General features: G+C 38.3%; 1 protein-coding gene across 21 annotated transcripts in view; it reads right to left on the bottom strand.

Annotated features, from left to right (window-relative positions):
- Positions 1 to 5,386: 5,386 nt before the first annotated feature.
- The window catches only part of Mbnl3 (muscleblind-like splicing regulator 3), a 95,244-nt gene continuing 84,196 nt past the window's right edge, over positions 5,387 to 16,434 (bottom strand). For 10 of the 21 annotated variants that reach the window (XM_039099620.2, XM_039099622.2, XM_039099615.2 and 7 more), the window contains 3 exons: positions 15,286 to 15,380; positions 14,310 to 14,377; positions 12,410 to 12,548 (listed from right to left, as the gene is read on the bottom strand). In XM_039099620.2, coding sequence (XP_038955548.1) covers positions 14,324 to 14,377; positions 15,286 to 15,380 — 149 coding nt within the window. In that variant the 3' untranslated portion in view covers positions 12,410 to 12,548; positions 14,310 to 14,323. Of the gene's footprint in view, positions 12,549 to 14,309; positions 14,378 to 15,285; positions 15,381 to 16,434 lie in introns of all 21 variants that reach the window. The other 11 variants (XM_063279911.1, XM_063279910.1, XM_063279909.1 and 8 more) reach the window with 2 other exon arrangements.

The raw sequence follows: 16,434 nt of genomic DNA on the forward strand, positions 1-16,434 counted from the left end.
GGAATATTACTCAGCTATCAAAAACAATGACTTTATGAAATTCGTAGGCAAATGGAGGGAACTGGAAAATATCATCCTGTGTGAGGTAACCCAATCACAGAAAAACACACATGGTATGCACTCATTGACAAGTGGCTATTAGCCCAAATGCTTGAATTACCCTAGATGAACAGAACACATGAAACTCAAGACGGATGATCAAAATGTGAATGCTTCACTCCTTCTTTAAAAGGGGAAAAAGAATACCCTTGGCAGGGAAGGGAGAGGCAAAGATTAAAACAGACACTGAAGGAACACCCATTCAGAGCCTGCCCCACATGTGGCCCATACATATACAGCCATCCAATTAGACAAGATGGATGAAGCAAAGAAGTGCAGGCCGACAGGAGCCGGATGTAGATCGCTCCTGAGAGACACAGCCAGAATACAGCAAATATAGAGGCGAATGCCAGCAGCAAACCACTGAACTGAGAACAGGACTCCGTTGAAGGAATCAGAGAAAGGACTGGAAGAGCTTGAAGGGGCTCGAGACCCCATATGAACAACAATGCCAAGCAACCAGAGCTTCCAGGGACTAAGCCACTACCCAAAGACTATACATGGACTGACCCTGGACTCTGACCTCATAGGTAGCAATGAATATCCTAGTAAGAGCACCAGTGGAAGGGGAAGCCCTTGGTCCTGCTAAGACTGAACCCCTAGTGAAAGTGATTGTTGGGGGGAGGGCCTTAATGGGTGGAGGATGGGGAGGAGAACACCCATAGAGAACGGGAGGGGTAGGGGTTGGGGGATGTTGGCGGGAAACCGGGAAAGGGAATAACAATCGAAATGTAAATAAGAAATACTCAAGTTAATAAAGAAAAAAAAAAGAGAGAGAGAAAGGAGAGTATGGGGACTTCCTGAGGTTAAAGAAATGCTATAATGGAAAGATATTCTCCTTATGAAACCCATCACTATATATAATGAATATATGCTGATTTAAAAAGTTAAAACCATTATTTAACAAAAAGTTGCAATGTTAGAATGTATACTTGATTCCCCAAGAATTGAGAGGCTGTGGACCTTTTTTTTAAAAAAAGAAAACTGGAGCTTTATTTTGATGTATTTTTTATGTTATTTTATATTATTGGTTATTTTATTTACATTTCCAATGTTATTCCCTTTCCCAGTTAATCCCTCTATCCCCTGCCTCATCCCTTCTTCTATGAGGGAGCTCCCCCACTCACTCACCTCCTCCTATTTCAGTGCCCTAGCTGGTTCATCGAGCCTCCACAGAACCAAGGGGCTTCCCTCCCACTGATGCCAGATAAAGCCATCCTCTGCTACATAAGCAACTGGAGCCATGGGTCCCTCCATGTGTACTCTTTGGCCAGTGATTTAGTTCCTGGTAGCTGTGGGCATTGTGCTTGGCTGATATTGTTCTTTCTGTGGTGTTGCAAATCCCTTCAGATCCTTCAGTCCTTTATCTAACTCCTCCATTAGGGACAGGTGTTCTAAGTCCAATGTGTACTCTTTGGATGGTGGTTTAGTTCCTGGGAGATCTGGTTGGTTATATTTTGATGTATTATACTGCGATTACCTTCTCAATTGTGATTTAATATTCAAAAATCTAGTAGTAAATCCATTATGATCATAATCCTCAAAGTAGACTTATACTGCTGAATACTTCATTATATTTAATATACATTCACACTTAAAATGTACTATTTTAATAAAAACCCAATGCATGTGTACACATGTACTTGTGCATATATGTGTGTCTTGTATGTATATCTATATATGTGATTATGTATTTGTATTTTGTTTTTTTTTTATTTTTTTTATTTTTTTTTCGGGGCTGGGGACTGAACCCAGGACCTTGAGCTTCCTAGGCAAGCTCTCTACCACTGAGCAAAATCCCCAACCCCCATGTATTTGTATTTTGAATTTTCCTTTTATTTTTAAATATCTCCTTGTACAACTATGGTAAAGGAAGGAAATGAAACTTTTGATTTGGGACAATGTTTCTCACAGTGACAAGGGTGGGCTGGAATGAAGAAAAACTGGAGGGGAGATTTTCAAAGCGGCAGGGCACTACACGTGCAATAATCATTTAAGGATACTTGCTAAGTGTTTTATAAACCACTCTCACAACATCCAAAGTGGCGTAATATTTTTTTAAATATCTTTTTGAGTGGGTGGAAGAGGGACAGACATGGGTGATTAGAGGCAAACATGGAAGAAGCAAGGAGCAGAGACAAGGAAAGGGGGATTAAGAGAGGGAGGCCGGGAGGGAGTGTGGAAATGAGACCATGTGGCCCCTTGCCACAGAGCACACATGGAGGTCCGAGGACAACTTGCAGAAGTCATTTAATTTTTTGTCATGTGACTCCCCAGGTTCAAACTTCAGTTATCAGCCTCACCACCTGGTTGTCCCCAAAATGGTACATTTTAAAATCATAATGATGTTTCCTCAGGATTAGAAGCACAGAAGACAATAGTGAATGCCATTATATGCTGACCATGCTCTTGGGCCATTTTTCCTTAGTAGTTTTGATGAGTTTCTGGATTCACACTCTCATCTCAACGATTCTTGACATGCCATGCATCTTTAAGTTCTAGAATACTTCTTATGGCGTCCATCTGGAGAAAGTGGTTGTTTATGGGGTATCCATCCCTGGATGCAGGCTCAGATCATGGTAAATACTTGCTCGATACTATCATTGAGGTCTTCTATATAAGTTTCAAAGGTGGGTATGCTTATTTCCACAGATGCCTCATTTGCTGGCAGCACCTAACTAGAGCTCCAGATTGTAACTGTTAATCACCTGGACTCTGGTTGTCCTGGTATAACTGTCCCCAAACTGTATTTTAACACAGACTTTATTAATAGGAATTCAAAAGAACAACACCATGAAACACACACACACACACACACACACACACACATACACACACACACACACACACACACACACACACAGAGAGAGAGGGGGGGGAAGAGAGAGGTGCACCAATAATCATGTACAATATACTTGTATAGTTAACATAATTACACTTCTCTTTTAACTGCCAAGTTTCCTAACACATAATTTTCAACTTTTTAGGTAAAGGGCAAGTCTCCATCCCTGACTCATTCTTGACCATCCTCTGCCTGAGAGCTTCATTGGTCCTCATTAGGAGGGCCAGTATCTTCTGTGGTCAGTCGCTGAGAATGTAGTACACACCTTCCTCAGCTTTCGTCTGTGTTCCCAAAGTCCAGCTTCTTAGAACAGGCCATCTGATAGTGTTTCTGCTATTTACTTGCTGTTACCCCTTGTTTTCACGAAACTTCCATTTGACTTATGTCACATAAAGGAAAATGTAGCGAATTTTTATCAACTTTGCATGTGTGTCAGCTGTGCTTTATATTGAACACTCTGCCCTGTGACATTTTCATGCACAACACAAACTCTGGGGTGCTCTGGCCAGAATGTCATTTTTACACTGACTTCTACATCTATGTGACAATTGTGCTTTTGGAAATGACAACACTATTTGTGTAGTTCTAACAACCTACACATGTAGCCTATGTCCAGGTGGCTACCCTTCTATTTAAAGTGTTCTTGACTTTATTCCCCAGATACACACTGCCTACCTGCCTATGGGAAAGCATGAGCTAGGTACAAAAAAAAGAGAAATATCCAAGAAGTCAGTTAAAGGAAGGTTTCCAGTACAAAAGGAGTCATTTTTTTAAGATGAGACTATGAGAGTTCATCTGTTGAACATTAATTAAGAAGTATAGACATTGGATTATGATAGAAGATAACCCTATAAGAGGCTGGTCAGTGGGGCCTACTCTTAAAATGCTGATCACACGAGTAAGTTATGTACTCTTGAACCTTCAGGTTTCCACTATCTTGTTAGTATTTTATGTTCATCGTATTTGAGAAGCTTGCAGACAATTACGATATAAGCATTTTCTTCTTTTGGCCCTATTGAGGTGGCAACTGACTGAACTACTAATGTACAGAAATCGGAATGCCTCTCTTAAAGGCCGGGACAGGATGCTTGAGGTTCCCTTCCACAACACACATCCCTGTTATCTATACATGTAGATGTCTGATACTGGATCACTGGAGAGCTGTGCCTTTCTAAGCCCAAACTTCCCTAGGAGACGCGGTTCATGAAATACTTTCATTCTTCAGATTGCAATTTTCTCTTACATTTCAGCTGTGAACAGCTCTCCGAAGCCTAGGATCTCATCAGTATGAGTCTAATAGCTAAGATTCCAGATGGATCTGGGAATGTAGGCCTTGCAAATTGCTACCATGGGGCTAGACACCTACAGAGTATTAGGGATGAGTAAGATGGGCCTCAGAAGGATGTTATGGAATAAAGTTGAAAGTTCCCAAGACAAACTTGGTTATGTCTATATGTCAACTTCAACCATGTCTCTATTTCAACAATAGCTGAGAATGTCTGCCACAAATTATTACCTATAAGCCAGTGATGTAAAATGAATTCAGAAGAAGCCTCAAACCTTTAATAAATGTTTATATGCCGAATCTGTTTGTGTTGGATTTGTCATTCACAGAAACACATCCAAGGGCTTAAATGTGGCTTACAAAATGCCAAAGTGAGGATCACATTAGAAATAGTTAACATAGGGAACAAAGGGTAAAAGAATATGGTAATAGTTTACACCAGAAAGGACCTAATTTCCTCTCTGGCCCTTGACATTGTCATAGACAGGTGAACACCAGCTTTTGATACAAACTTTCTTGAGGGTGACAAAAGGAGAAGCCTTTTGTATTAGATTTTCGGAGATCTTTAGAGATCTGGCAGAATAAAATATTGCCAGGTTACATGTTTTCTTAATGAACAAAAATGAGAATCCTTTCATTCCTGTGCCATTGGTTGGAGATGAACATTTTAAAACCCTAGAAACATTTTAATGGGAAAATCCATGTATCTTATTGTTGTGAAACTCTTCATTGATGTCCATCTTGATGAGAATGAATAGAACATACTGGTTTCATGTTTCATACTGAAAGTGTAGGATAAAAATAGATAACTGATACACAGAAATTTCTCACGTATTTTGGAATATGCCTTAGGGTTTCTAAGAAACAATAGAAACCACAAAAATTTTTTTGTTTTCTTTTATAGAAGTGTAACTTTTGGTGTTACTAACTCCAATCTTATGGGTAAAATACACCAAATAAAATGAATATGTAATGTATTCCAAACTACTTAAGGCATTTTGAAATAAGCTTACTGTGTGTATGCAATATAACACTGAGGCAAATCACAAACGTAAATTTTATATTAGACTTATTAATGTCAAGTTTTGTATACTAGAACATGAGTAACTTCTGACTGAATGTCTGTGTGAATATTTATTTATAAATGAAGACACAGCCAAGGAATTTGGAAACTTTATTGAAAGAATTAAAAAGGAAACATAAAATGTAGCATATTAAAATGAGCTCTATAATGAACACTTCTAAAGACAAACAGGTAATACAACACTGTAACTTGAATAAGTTCAAACACCTGCAGTTGAGGGAATGAATTACTGCATTTGGGGACAAAATACCACATCAACAGTTTTTACTTGTAAAATATTTTGGTCCTTACTTAAATTTTTAATTGTTGCACAGGGCTAAGAAATTCTTACATTGCCATTTTCTGCCCAAGAAAAGGGCTTCCACTTTGTACAAGCCACAGCATTGTCAGCGGGAGCTAGAAGTTATCCCTTTATAATCACACAAGGGAGTAACTTAGCTCATCATGGTGAAGCAAAAGAAGTCACCCAGGACGCTGAGATGGGAGAATCAAAATCATTTAAGGCCATGCAATTTGGACTAGTTTACACAATATGCTGAGTGAGACCTCCCTTTCTTAAAAATGGACTTCATTTTAATCATTCCAATTTCGGAGCGAATGGCTCATTTTGTAACTAAAGCAACGGCGATGGTAATAATAAGAAACTTGAAAACGGTATCCCCAGCATCTAATGAAATGATGGCCATATCATCCACTCAACTGCTAGACACAAAAGACACAGCAACAAAACAATTTGGTTTCCATCATTGACAGATAGCATCTGTATACAGAAATAAAGCTTTGGAACCGTGCAGTTCTATGACAGAGTCTTAAGGTTGTTATGTGTGTGGGAGAAGAAGCTCACTTAATTCTTCTAGGTCTTGCTACAGAGGTATTTCTTCAAAGTAACACAATGTAAAATGAGGACTAGAGAGGACTCTTGTAGCATCATCTATACAGACTGGCAACTAAATTCAGACCAAAGCACTTTTCATTTTTCAGTACAGTAGAAGTGAGGAAGGGTTCTCTATAAACATAAATTTTCTTTGGGATAATCTAGATTTTTAATTCCAGTGAGTAAGTCACTTATGGGCAAGGCTGAGGGGCTAGAAATCATAAATTAGTCAAACTTCATCCTAATTTATCTTTTAGCTTGAGTCACATGCATTTGTTATACTTGATTCTCTCCTTCACCTTAATAATTGAAATACAGTCACTATGTTCAAGCTTCAGCATGGGACCAAGTAACTGTGGGCACGTGCATGCTATAAATTCATTGGCTATCTTTTGTGATGATTCAAAGCTCATCCCTACTAATTTATGGTTGATAGCTCTGGACATAAACTATTATCGCTGGCTAGTCCTGGTGTTAGAGCATTTGCAGAGCACACAAAGCCCTGGGCTGTATTCCCAGCACCACACACCAAATTCCCTATTTCTATTGTCCTTATGAAAATGCATTTTTATGACTTAGAGATTCACAAGGGAATGTCCACATCACGATGCTGGTTATGAAATTATGGGAGTAATAAAGCTGAAGTGAGCATTCTTAACTATAAAATGAATGTATGCTTCCATTTTCAATTGGCTAAAAACAGCTGCTCAGATTGTCAGGGTGGTGGCTGTATTGCTGACTTAGTGATCAGGAGCTGAGGGGAAAAGAAAAGTAATTTCTAGCCAACTGGCCCTGAGCTATGGGATACATTAAGGCTTGGGTTGTTTCTGACTTTGGTCTGTTTTCCATCTTTCTCTCTCTCTTTCTCTCTCTCTCTGTCTCTCTCTCTCTTCCCCTTTTTTCTTTTGCAGTCCTGAGGATGGAACCCAGGGCCTCATTCATCCAGGCAAGTGCTGTACTAATGAGCTATGGCTGCAGATCGAGTTATATGCTTCCAAGAGAGTTAGCTGTGTATGAAAAGCAACATTTCCCAACAACTACCCTCAGCCTAGCATGGGGTCCAAGACACCTGACTCAAGATGGGAAGGATTCAAAGTGCCCCTGATGATCCATCCCTTAACCTTTCAAACATCCAACCTTGTTAAGCCTTGGTGTCTTGGAGAACAACAAGGAAGCTCCTTGGCTATCTGCAGACTTGGAGTGAAAACTGGCTGAGGACTTTAAATTGACATTGTCTTCCAGTGTCTAGCTCATGTAAGATTTGGGCTGATTCACTTCTGTTTAGTTAAAGCATTAACAATTTTATCACTTAAATCCACATTAATTGATATAAGTATTAACTGCAAAGGATGAAATCTGTTTTCATTAGATTCGAGAGTAACTATCTTGTAATGTACTGAGTATTTTTTTTTCTGCTCTCTCTGATTGAATAAAAGGAAATCTCTCCTGAGACCCTTATCCACTATGTGGTACATGTGTGAGTGTGCATGCATGTGTGCATGTGTGTGTGTATGTGTGTGTGTGCGTGCGTGTGCGTGTTTACAGTGGGAATTAATTCAAGCAGAAAAGCATCTTTGCTGGTAGCCTTTCGAAAAGAAATGCTTTGTACTCTCACTCAGTGCTGTTGAAGATCTGGCATTTGTTAGCAGTCTGAGCCTCTGGTGAACCGTAGCGAGCTAGCCGCCCCAACAGCACTGCAACACCATGCTTTCACTAATTCTTAGCGCTTCACAAAGTACTCTCCCTAACTTCCCCCTATTACCACAGACTTCTTATATTGTCAAAGCTCCAAGGGTTGCTTTCATGGACTATGTACATAAGTGCAAAAAAGGGGTGTCTCACACATTCGCACCCTAACTGAGACAGTCAGGTGACTGTGGCATAAGTCTCTTAAACACTGTTCAGGACCCTTCTATAGAATCTTTACGTGTGGCTTCACAAATATGGGTTAATCTTGAAATGTTTACTTATGCTTTAATCCTCACATATAGTTTTTGTGAATAAATCCAGAAAATATAATGTTTCTATAACTACAGATACTTCATGAATAGATAATTTTGAATAAAGTTGTGAAAAAAATGCCAGGTAATATCTATGTCAAGCTTGTTCTGGTGTCAAAATACTGTAGAATAACCCTATCAACACAACACATTCTCTAAACTATAAGGCCTTATACTAGAATCCATGTGTTATAAACTTGTTTTGGACAAAAAGCTACGTGGGAACACAAATTCAGCTTTTACATGGGACACAGGGCTTCAAAAACATCATCAATTTTCTGAGTTTGAGCTGTATCTTCTATATGTTTGCACTGTCATGAACCACATAGAGCTTACACATAAAAGTTTTACATGCATAAATGTCTAAAGGTAGCCATGTTGTAGTTTTGTTGCCAAAGCAACAACTAAATATATTTAGCTGACATCTATCATTTGTGTACAAAGCTGAATTTGTTCTTGAACTGTGAATTGTAGAGGGCAGTTATGGAGTGTGTTTATATTGAATTCTGCTACAGTGTCAGTTCAGAGCCTACAAAGATGGTCTGAATATATGCGGTCAAAACTTAAACTTTCTCTAACTCTCCTTCAAAATTAAACTTATTAGTTACTTAGATATAAACATGTAGTACAATGAAAACCTTAAAAACTAACAATTAGAAAAACAAAAACATGGCACCAATTAGTGACCTGGTTCTCAGAGCCTGTAGTTGTATTATATTTACAGTTTGATTAGACTATCTGCTAAATTTTACAAAAAGCTAAACTCTCTTATCTGCTATTTTATTCCACTATCTCTGACAGGCTCTGGTAAAATGAGGCCACTATGTTATTAAATCTACAAATTAAAACTTGGAGTCAAATCCATCAAATGAATCAAATCAAATCCGACTCCCCACCAATTTTACTTATTTCCATTTCAGTGAAATGTAGAAGAACTTTATTTTTTTTAAGGCGGAAAGAGAACTAGATTACTAATCCTTCTGCATGCCACAGCCTATCCCACAGACTGCCAGATCTTAGAAAAACCTCGGCTGCATTTTGCCCAAGGGCATCCTTACCAATACTCACCAAAGACAAGGAAAAGAACCAACTGGCATTCCCAGTGGCTGCTGGTTTAGGATGCTCAGAGATGGACATATGAGCAAGACTGATGGAATAGCAAGCAGACTGCTTTCATGACAAACAACAATAGCTAAGTGTGGATCCATGCTCCAATTTCAAAAGTCAACACTGTATTTAAATAGCAATTGTACGAATCCACTTAATTTAATTCTAGTCCCGACTCTCGTAGTGTTTTTTGGAAAAGCAGAAACTACTAAGCTCTTCTTAAATCACATAGTTACATTGCTTCTCTGCAGATTTGACACATTTTATCCAAGTTTCAGTTTCAGCGTTCTTGCAAATTTTGGCAAAAGGCTGACAAGATGGAGAAAGTCGATAATTTTGGACACGTGAAGCTGGATGCCATGGTAAAACACTAACTAAAAAATGCTAAGTATAAATCACAACTGATTGGAATTTGGTTTATATACAAATAATTGGGTAAATTTTGGTTTAGAGTCACTGATTAGTTGTGACTGATCTTGTTAACTCAATTTATAGTCAGATGACTTGTCTTTTCTTCAGTAAGACCATTAGTCATTGCACAACTAGAGTGCTATCTTAAAGTTTCATTTCCCTCAAAACTCCCTTAAATTGGATCAAAATGTTCGAGTTTTGAACTTGCTTTCTTAAACTTCACTTACACTGCAACTTTTAAAATGCTAATACTATATTATGGAAACTCATCGCACCAAAAAGACAACTACCCTGAATGTTCCTCACTAAATCTCCTCCTGAAGGTAAGTCAACATTAATATCTTCCAGTGCTTAGAGCAACATGAGAATAAGTCTACTCTAAGTTAATCATCTACATATACCTTGGTCAAAAGTTTAAGACGTTAAATGAGTTAGTATGTTGCACCAAACTGTCAAACTACAAAAGTTCATTCTGCACAAAACATTCCCATATCCATTAATAACTACATCTAAGACTAGCTGGAGTACATTCTTCCTGCAATTACGATGTTAGGAAATAGAAATACAGTGGTTCAGAGAGCCCACAGGTAAAAGGACAGACAACTCTCAATCTGTTAAGTTCAGCAATAGTTCACAAAGGGCAGAAGCCCATAGAAAAACAAGACTATTTAGAAATCACTGGTGACCAGGATTCGCCTGGACAATTAAGGTCAATGGGACACCAACCACCAGAGGGAATCTTGCTTTTGTAATATCTGAGCCAATATGGTCTGCTTTGAGTTCAGATGTTCCAAAGAAAGATGTAAAAAGTTGGTTCCCACAATGGCTCGGCAGCCTTAGGTAAGTCACACACACAGTCTGATTCTCTAGCAACTGTGGAAAAGGCAGTAAAGTCTTTGCCAATGCTATTGTTCTGCAAATCAATCCAACTACCTGTCGTGTGGTAGCCCAAGATAGTTTCCCTTTCATTGTGATCTTCACAAAGAAAATCAACTGTCATACAGACAAAATTTTGATTTTATGCTTTCCTGTGGGAGAATACACATTGAGTACAAACTATTCAATTTACTAAGGCTTTGGAAAATACATTTCCTCCCTCTTATAATAACAGTAATGTTAATAACTTTGTTGAGTAGAAGAGATACACTATCTGTCACAGAAACAGAAGTATTAGTAAGAAGAATTCATACCACACCTCCATGGGCTATTGCTATTCTCTATTAACCAAAGGATGTTAAAATTGACTAATTTTGAAACACACACAAAGGCAAGTAAGTTCAGATATGACAAAAAATAGGTTTGGTTCTGAGACAAAGCTGAACAAATCATGTCCCCCCCCCCCCTCCGATGTTAAAGTTTTGTCAGAGAAACACTTGTCAGTGCAGCATTGCTACTTCACTGCTGCTTTTAGCAAAACTGGAAACAGCCTAACTAAACTGAAAGACAATTGTGGAAACCTTTTCCAGTTCTTTTGCACATTCCAAGTCATTTTAAATCCTCCCTGCCCCCATTCCTGCCATTTCTCTAAACCTGTACTCAGCCTCCTTCTGTGATCAATAGAGAAAGATGGTCCATTTGGGGAGGTAAGGCCTCATTTGGAAACAATTTTCTTTCACCTGGACTGACTTTTGCTAGACTGCATCGTACTTATTATTCAAAGAATAGTCAAAAGAGCATGAGCCATTTGCATTTGGAAAACAGCATTTGTGCAAAAGGTTACAATGCAAAGGTTTTACACACTTTCTGCTAGTACATAAAAACTGTCTCCACGCCCACATCTCTCTGCTCCATTTCCAACCCATGATTAGCATACCTTTAAACTAGTAAGTACCAGTTTCTCAGCTGAGGATGACAAATGGCCCAAATTTAGACACTCAAGCTGAGAGATGGGATTCCTGTGACAAAATAAATGTAATAATTTTTATACATGCTACGAAATTTATTGGAGTGTGAACACTTGATTCTCAAATTACTTAAGAGGAATGATTTGAGGTTGACATTTGAACTTTCCCATCATAAGTAGGTAAGTATTTTTCTCCTTTAAAAATTTAGTATATTATTGACTATGCAAGGTCAGATCTACAGGTGAAATCCTACACACGAACAGATTTTGTGTCCACTCAGAAGTGAGGGCTTCAAAATGTATAGCTCAAGGAAATGTTTTAAAGAGGGCATATTACCACGAACCTGTTATACTTTTCAGTCACATATAGTTCTGTTCCCACTTATGTCATTCTAATTGAAACCAAACACCACATACAATAAGAAAACACTATAGCTTGGAAAAGCTAAACAGAACCCAATTTAATACAATATACCAATGGAGGAAAATGGATAGGAAATATCAGTTACATTCTACATCAATCCAATAGACTATCTTGTAAACAAAATAGTAAGGTAACACTTCAAAAACAGAATTTATCCACCAAGAGTATACAGTAAGCCTACAGTACACTGTGGATGTTCAGTTAGCATAAATCATTAATGAAAAAAGTCACAATATTTTATGGTTATATTCAATGTGGCAATTTCTATCAGAGGGAAAATTAATGTAACATGGATCTGATAATTCATATACATGACAAAGATGTGTGGTTGTATTCTATATGATAATTCATTTACGATTAATCCAATAAGGTAACACATAGTGGTTAATTTTCTATTTGCTTCAACATCTCCACAGATTTTTAAAACTTGAATTTGTCAACAGGTATTTGTGCTTTAATATATTGACTGCACCATGCTTATTGTTGTGTTGGACATACGAGAACATATGTAGAAAGGCCACATGGAGTTTCTTGTTGAGAGATTCTGATACTCTGTAACTCTGCTGCTCAATATTTCAACTGAAATAGAAAACAAAACAGGGGAGTCAGTAAGAAGCACTGAAGGGTTATTGAATAAGGTGTCAGGAGACTACTTCTTATTGCACTTCTTATATGATCTAAGAAACCAAGCTATGCCCCACTCTGAATTTCAGACCCTCTGACACAGTGGGTTAATGCAAAGAATCATGGAACAGACACATTGCTGGGATAGTCTATGGGAGGTTCCAACAGTGGGCCATATTTAAGGTATTATCTAGATAACGGTGAAATATATGCTTATCGCCTAAACATTGGTTCATCTCATCCAAAAGGCATGTACCCTCAAAATGTACTTAATACTAAACCCTTTGAAAATGTCCAATAGTAAACAAGGCGTTACATTTTTATCCGAATATCTTACACTCTTGCAAAAATATCCTGAGTAAGTCATGTACTATTATACAAAGCGACACTTTTGATCTTTGAAGATAATCTCCACGCTTGTTACACGTGAACATGATTATTCTCTACCAAACACCTCATTTCCCATGGGAATCAAGTAAAAAAAATCATTCTTCCCAAACATATTTTCTGTAAACTAATACGTTTGAATTTTCTTTACCTTGATGTGTAGCAGCCTATGAGAACTTAGCAAGCATTGGATAAACCTCCACTGTAATACTTTCCCAAGTTGCTACTATTCCAAGTAACACCTGCGGAATGATTCGAACTTCCAGCTCCTTCAGGTTTTCCATGTTGTTTTTAAGACATTCCTTATGACTGGGGGAATCTGCTTATCTAGTGTACAATAGCTGTGGGCTTTGTCTGAAACAGTATTAGGGACCTATTGCTGGGAGAAGTACAACTAGGGCGGCAGCAAGCATATCAGCTACCTCCTTGAACCAAATGCCAGACTGCGGGTGGGAGACATTTAAGCTTGCTCCACTGGCAATGCACTTCCAAATAGTTTCATGTGTCAGGTGTCTAGGGTTCTTATGTATCTTCAACAAACATGCCCCCACACGTTTAAGGCCTTGAATTTACGGGTGTCCCCGATCTAGGCAAAGTAGAGGTCGGGGTTAAGGTTGGGAAAAGAATAAAAATAATTATTAGATCACTAAGTTACTTTGTGTGCCATTCAAACTTCAAAACAGCTGGAGCAATTCTATTTGATGATTATGGAAGGCAACACCTTGCAACATACAGAAAGAGCCCTGCTTTGTATACTGACCCAGGAAGAAACACAGCACTCACTGCCTTTAAAATAATCTCATCAGCCAAATTCAAACAAAATGACGTTGTTTTGCTTCAACAACAACAAGAAAATAAAGCTTTAGCTTAGAGAATTAAGCTGAGTGTCTTTGCGCATGCCTTTAGCCTCCGTATTTGGAAGGCAGAGGCAGCCACATCACTGAGTTTTTAGGGCATTCTGATGTACAGTCAGTTATGGGACAGACAGGACTACACAGAGAAATCTTGTCTTGAAAAGAACAAAATGGAATAAAAAAAATTAAAGTTCAAATGTGATATGTACTTTTGACTAAAAAAATCTTGCCCTTTTGAAAATAGAAAACCATTATTGAGTATATAAAATCATTATAAAAATAGATCAACAGCTATTATCTGCACATCCAAAATTTCATGTCATTTCTCTCATAGTTCAGTTTGGAAACTTTTGAATGCACAGTCAAACTCAAGTTGTAAGCAAGGTCTTTAAAGGAAAATGTTTACCCAAACTTAGCAAATAACAACTGTGTAAATAAAAAATAAACCCTACGGATAACATCTTTTAATACTTACAGAAACTTTCTGTTCTATTGTGAAACAAACATGTTCATATTCAGTTCATGTACTGATAATTGGGGCATCTACAGTAGTAAAAAAGATTTTACATTACAATGGTGCCTTAGGAAAGTTCCATTTATTTTGTTCATCGTTTGGATTTGGTGCATCAATAACAATGATCAGTTTCACAGGAAACTTTGAGTAAGTTTACTATTTCTACTGTGTCAACTTTGCAGAGCATGGGTTGGAGTGTGGTTTAATCATTGAATGAATGCTGTGTGTGCCATGGTCATGCTTGAAATATATGCAGCTGACTGGGGGTGGGGTGGGTGGGGGAAGCCCCAACTTCGATGAGGCAGAATCTGCAGCACGGTGTTCAGTAGCTACTGTACCAATCACCTCACAAAGTCAAGAGTCCCTAAATATTGGTCAGCTGCCCATGACTCTGCCTGAAGAAACTAAGCCAAATGAAAATAAAAACAACATGAGCACATCTAATGTCTACATGAGGAGGGATTTCTGATGTAATCACTAGGTGAAAATCAGGATATGTATTCCTTGGAAAGAAATGTGATAGCATGCTTTTTTTTTCCAGTGGAATTTCAAGTAAAGGTGATGTGCTTATTAAATCAAAGTTCAAACACAATAATCATAAAAGAGGAGGGGTGGTAAAATAAGTTTTCCTCTTGATCAGACTGACAAAGCATTTCAGACATATACAGAACAGCATATACATTTGAGGACTGGTGTGGTAGCAACAATTTGATATAGAATAACATGAGCAACATCTGTTTACCAATTAACTCTGAGATGAGTAGAAAACCACATACAGTACCCAAATTATATATTAAAAAATTCCACACCTAACGACTGGTTAAGAAACACATAAGCATATGGATCAATACATCTCACCAATCGAAAAGGCATATCGTGTGCCTTTTCAACACGTTGTGGTTATCTAGGTCTGAACAGATGAAGTAAATGGCCAAACCTGATTGCCTGTAGTTGTTGGAACGTAGGGAACGTTGCCGGCAGGTGGTGTTGCTGCAGACATGGTGGAAGGTGTAGCACCGTGCATCATGGGCACTTGCAGTAGGAAATCATGGAAGCGACACATGGAGGGGGAAGCATTTATACAACCATGACAGATACGATGGAATGGGGTGTAGTAGATATTCCAGCAACAAGCCATGTAACATCATCAGGATGGATACACACCAGGGTGCAGCATGCAACCAGAGTCAGTGCAAAGCAGCACAACACGGAATGGAGGAAAATTTCAAAAGAGAAAAGGGGAAAGCCAATTATAGTCACCATTAATGAAACAGAGCCATTCGTAACATTCTGAACAAAATAACATTGTAGTGGATTCAAAGGGCTGAACTTTTCAGGAAGTAATGAAGGCATATGAAAAAACCATCTGCTGTTACCAGGGCTACCTATTAAAGCTAGTTAAGCAGACAAGTCACTAGATTGCACAGTCAAAACTAATTAGGGAATTGCGGACTAGTGTTTGGGTTCAGTGACAAGTTCTGTAACTTGATTTTCTTGTACAATGACAGTTTTGTGTGTACTTACCTGATCTGCATATGAAAGAACGGTGGTTCTGCTGATAAGTATGTGGTAGAAGAGCAGGTATGATGAAAACAATGGAATATGTATTCAGCTTGCCAAGTTTTAACTATTTTCAAATATACAAGTGCTTCATAGTAAATTGCGTCTTCATAGTGAATGTTAGACCTACAATGGCTGGCAGCTGCAAAATCTCTTTGGGATGCTTTGCTCTGCTCCTTTCAGTCTCAAAGCTTTTGGATGATTTTCTAATTTCCAGCTTATTTTGGAAAGCCAGGCATGGAATTTAATGTGTGAATGGCAATGTGTTAATGGGCAGCATACACAGATGATAACTTGTCACATCTACCTCAGTCAAATTCGGAGTTGCTGACACTGGACTGACAAAGTGAATGCCCAAAATTTGGGGACAAAGTGAATGTCCCCCAAAGAGTGAATAACAGAAACTCCTTAGGTGTCCCTTTTACTCATCTCTGGTTACTGGTTTCCTACAGTCATCTTTGCTTGTCTAACATGGTAATTCTAAAAGCACTCATGTTGTTCTCATTGGAAGTGCAGCAGCTGTGTG

This window comes from Rattus norvegicus, chromosome X (genome assembly GCF_036323735.1).
Source record: "Rattus norvegicus strain BN/NHsdMcwi chromosome X, GRCr8, whole genome shotgun sequence".
In the NCBI taxonomy this organism is placed as follows: domain Eukaryota; kingdom Metazoa; phylum Chordata; class Mammalia; order Rodentia; family Muridae; genus Rattus; species Rattus norvegicus.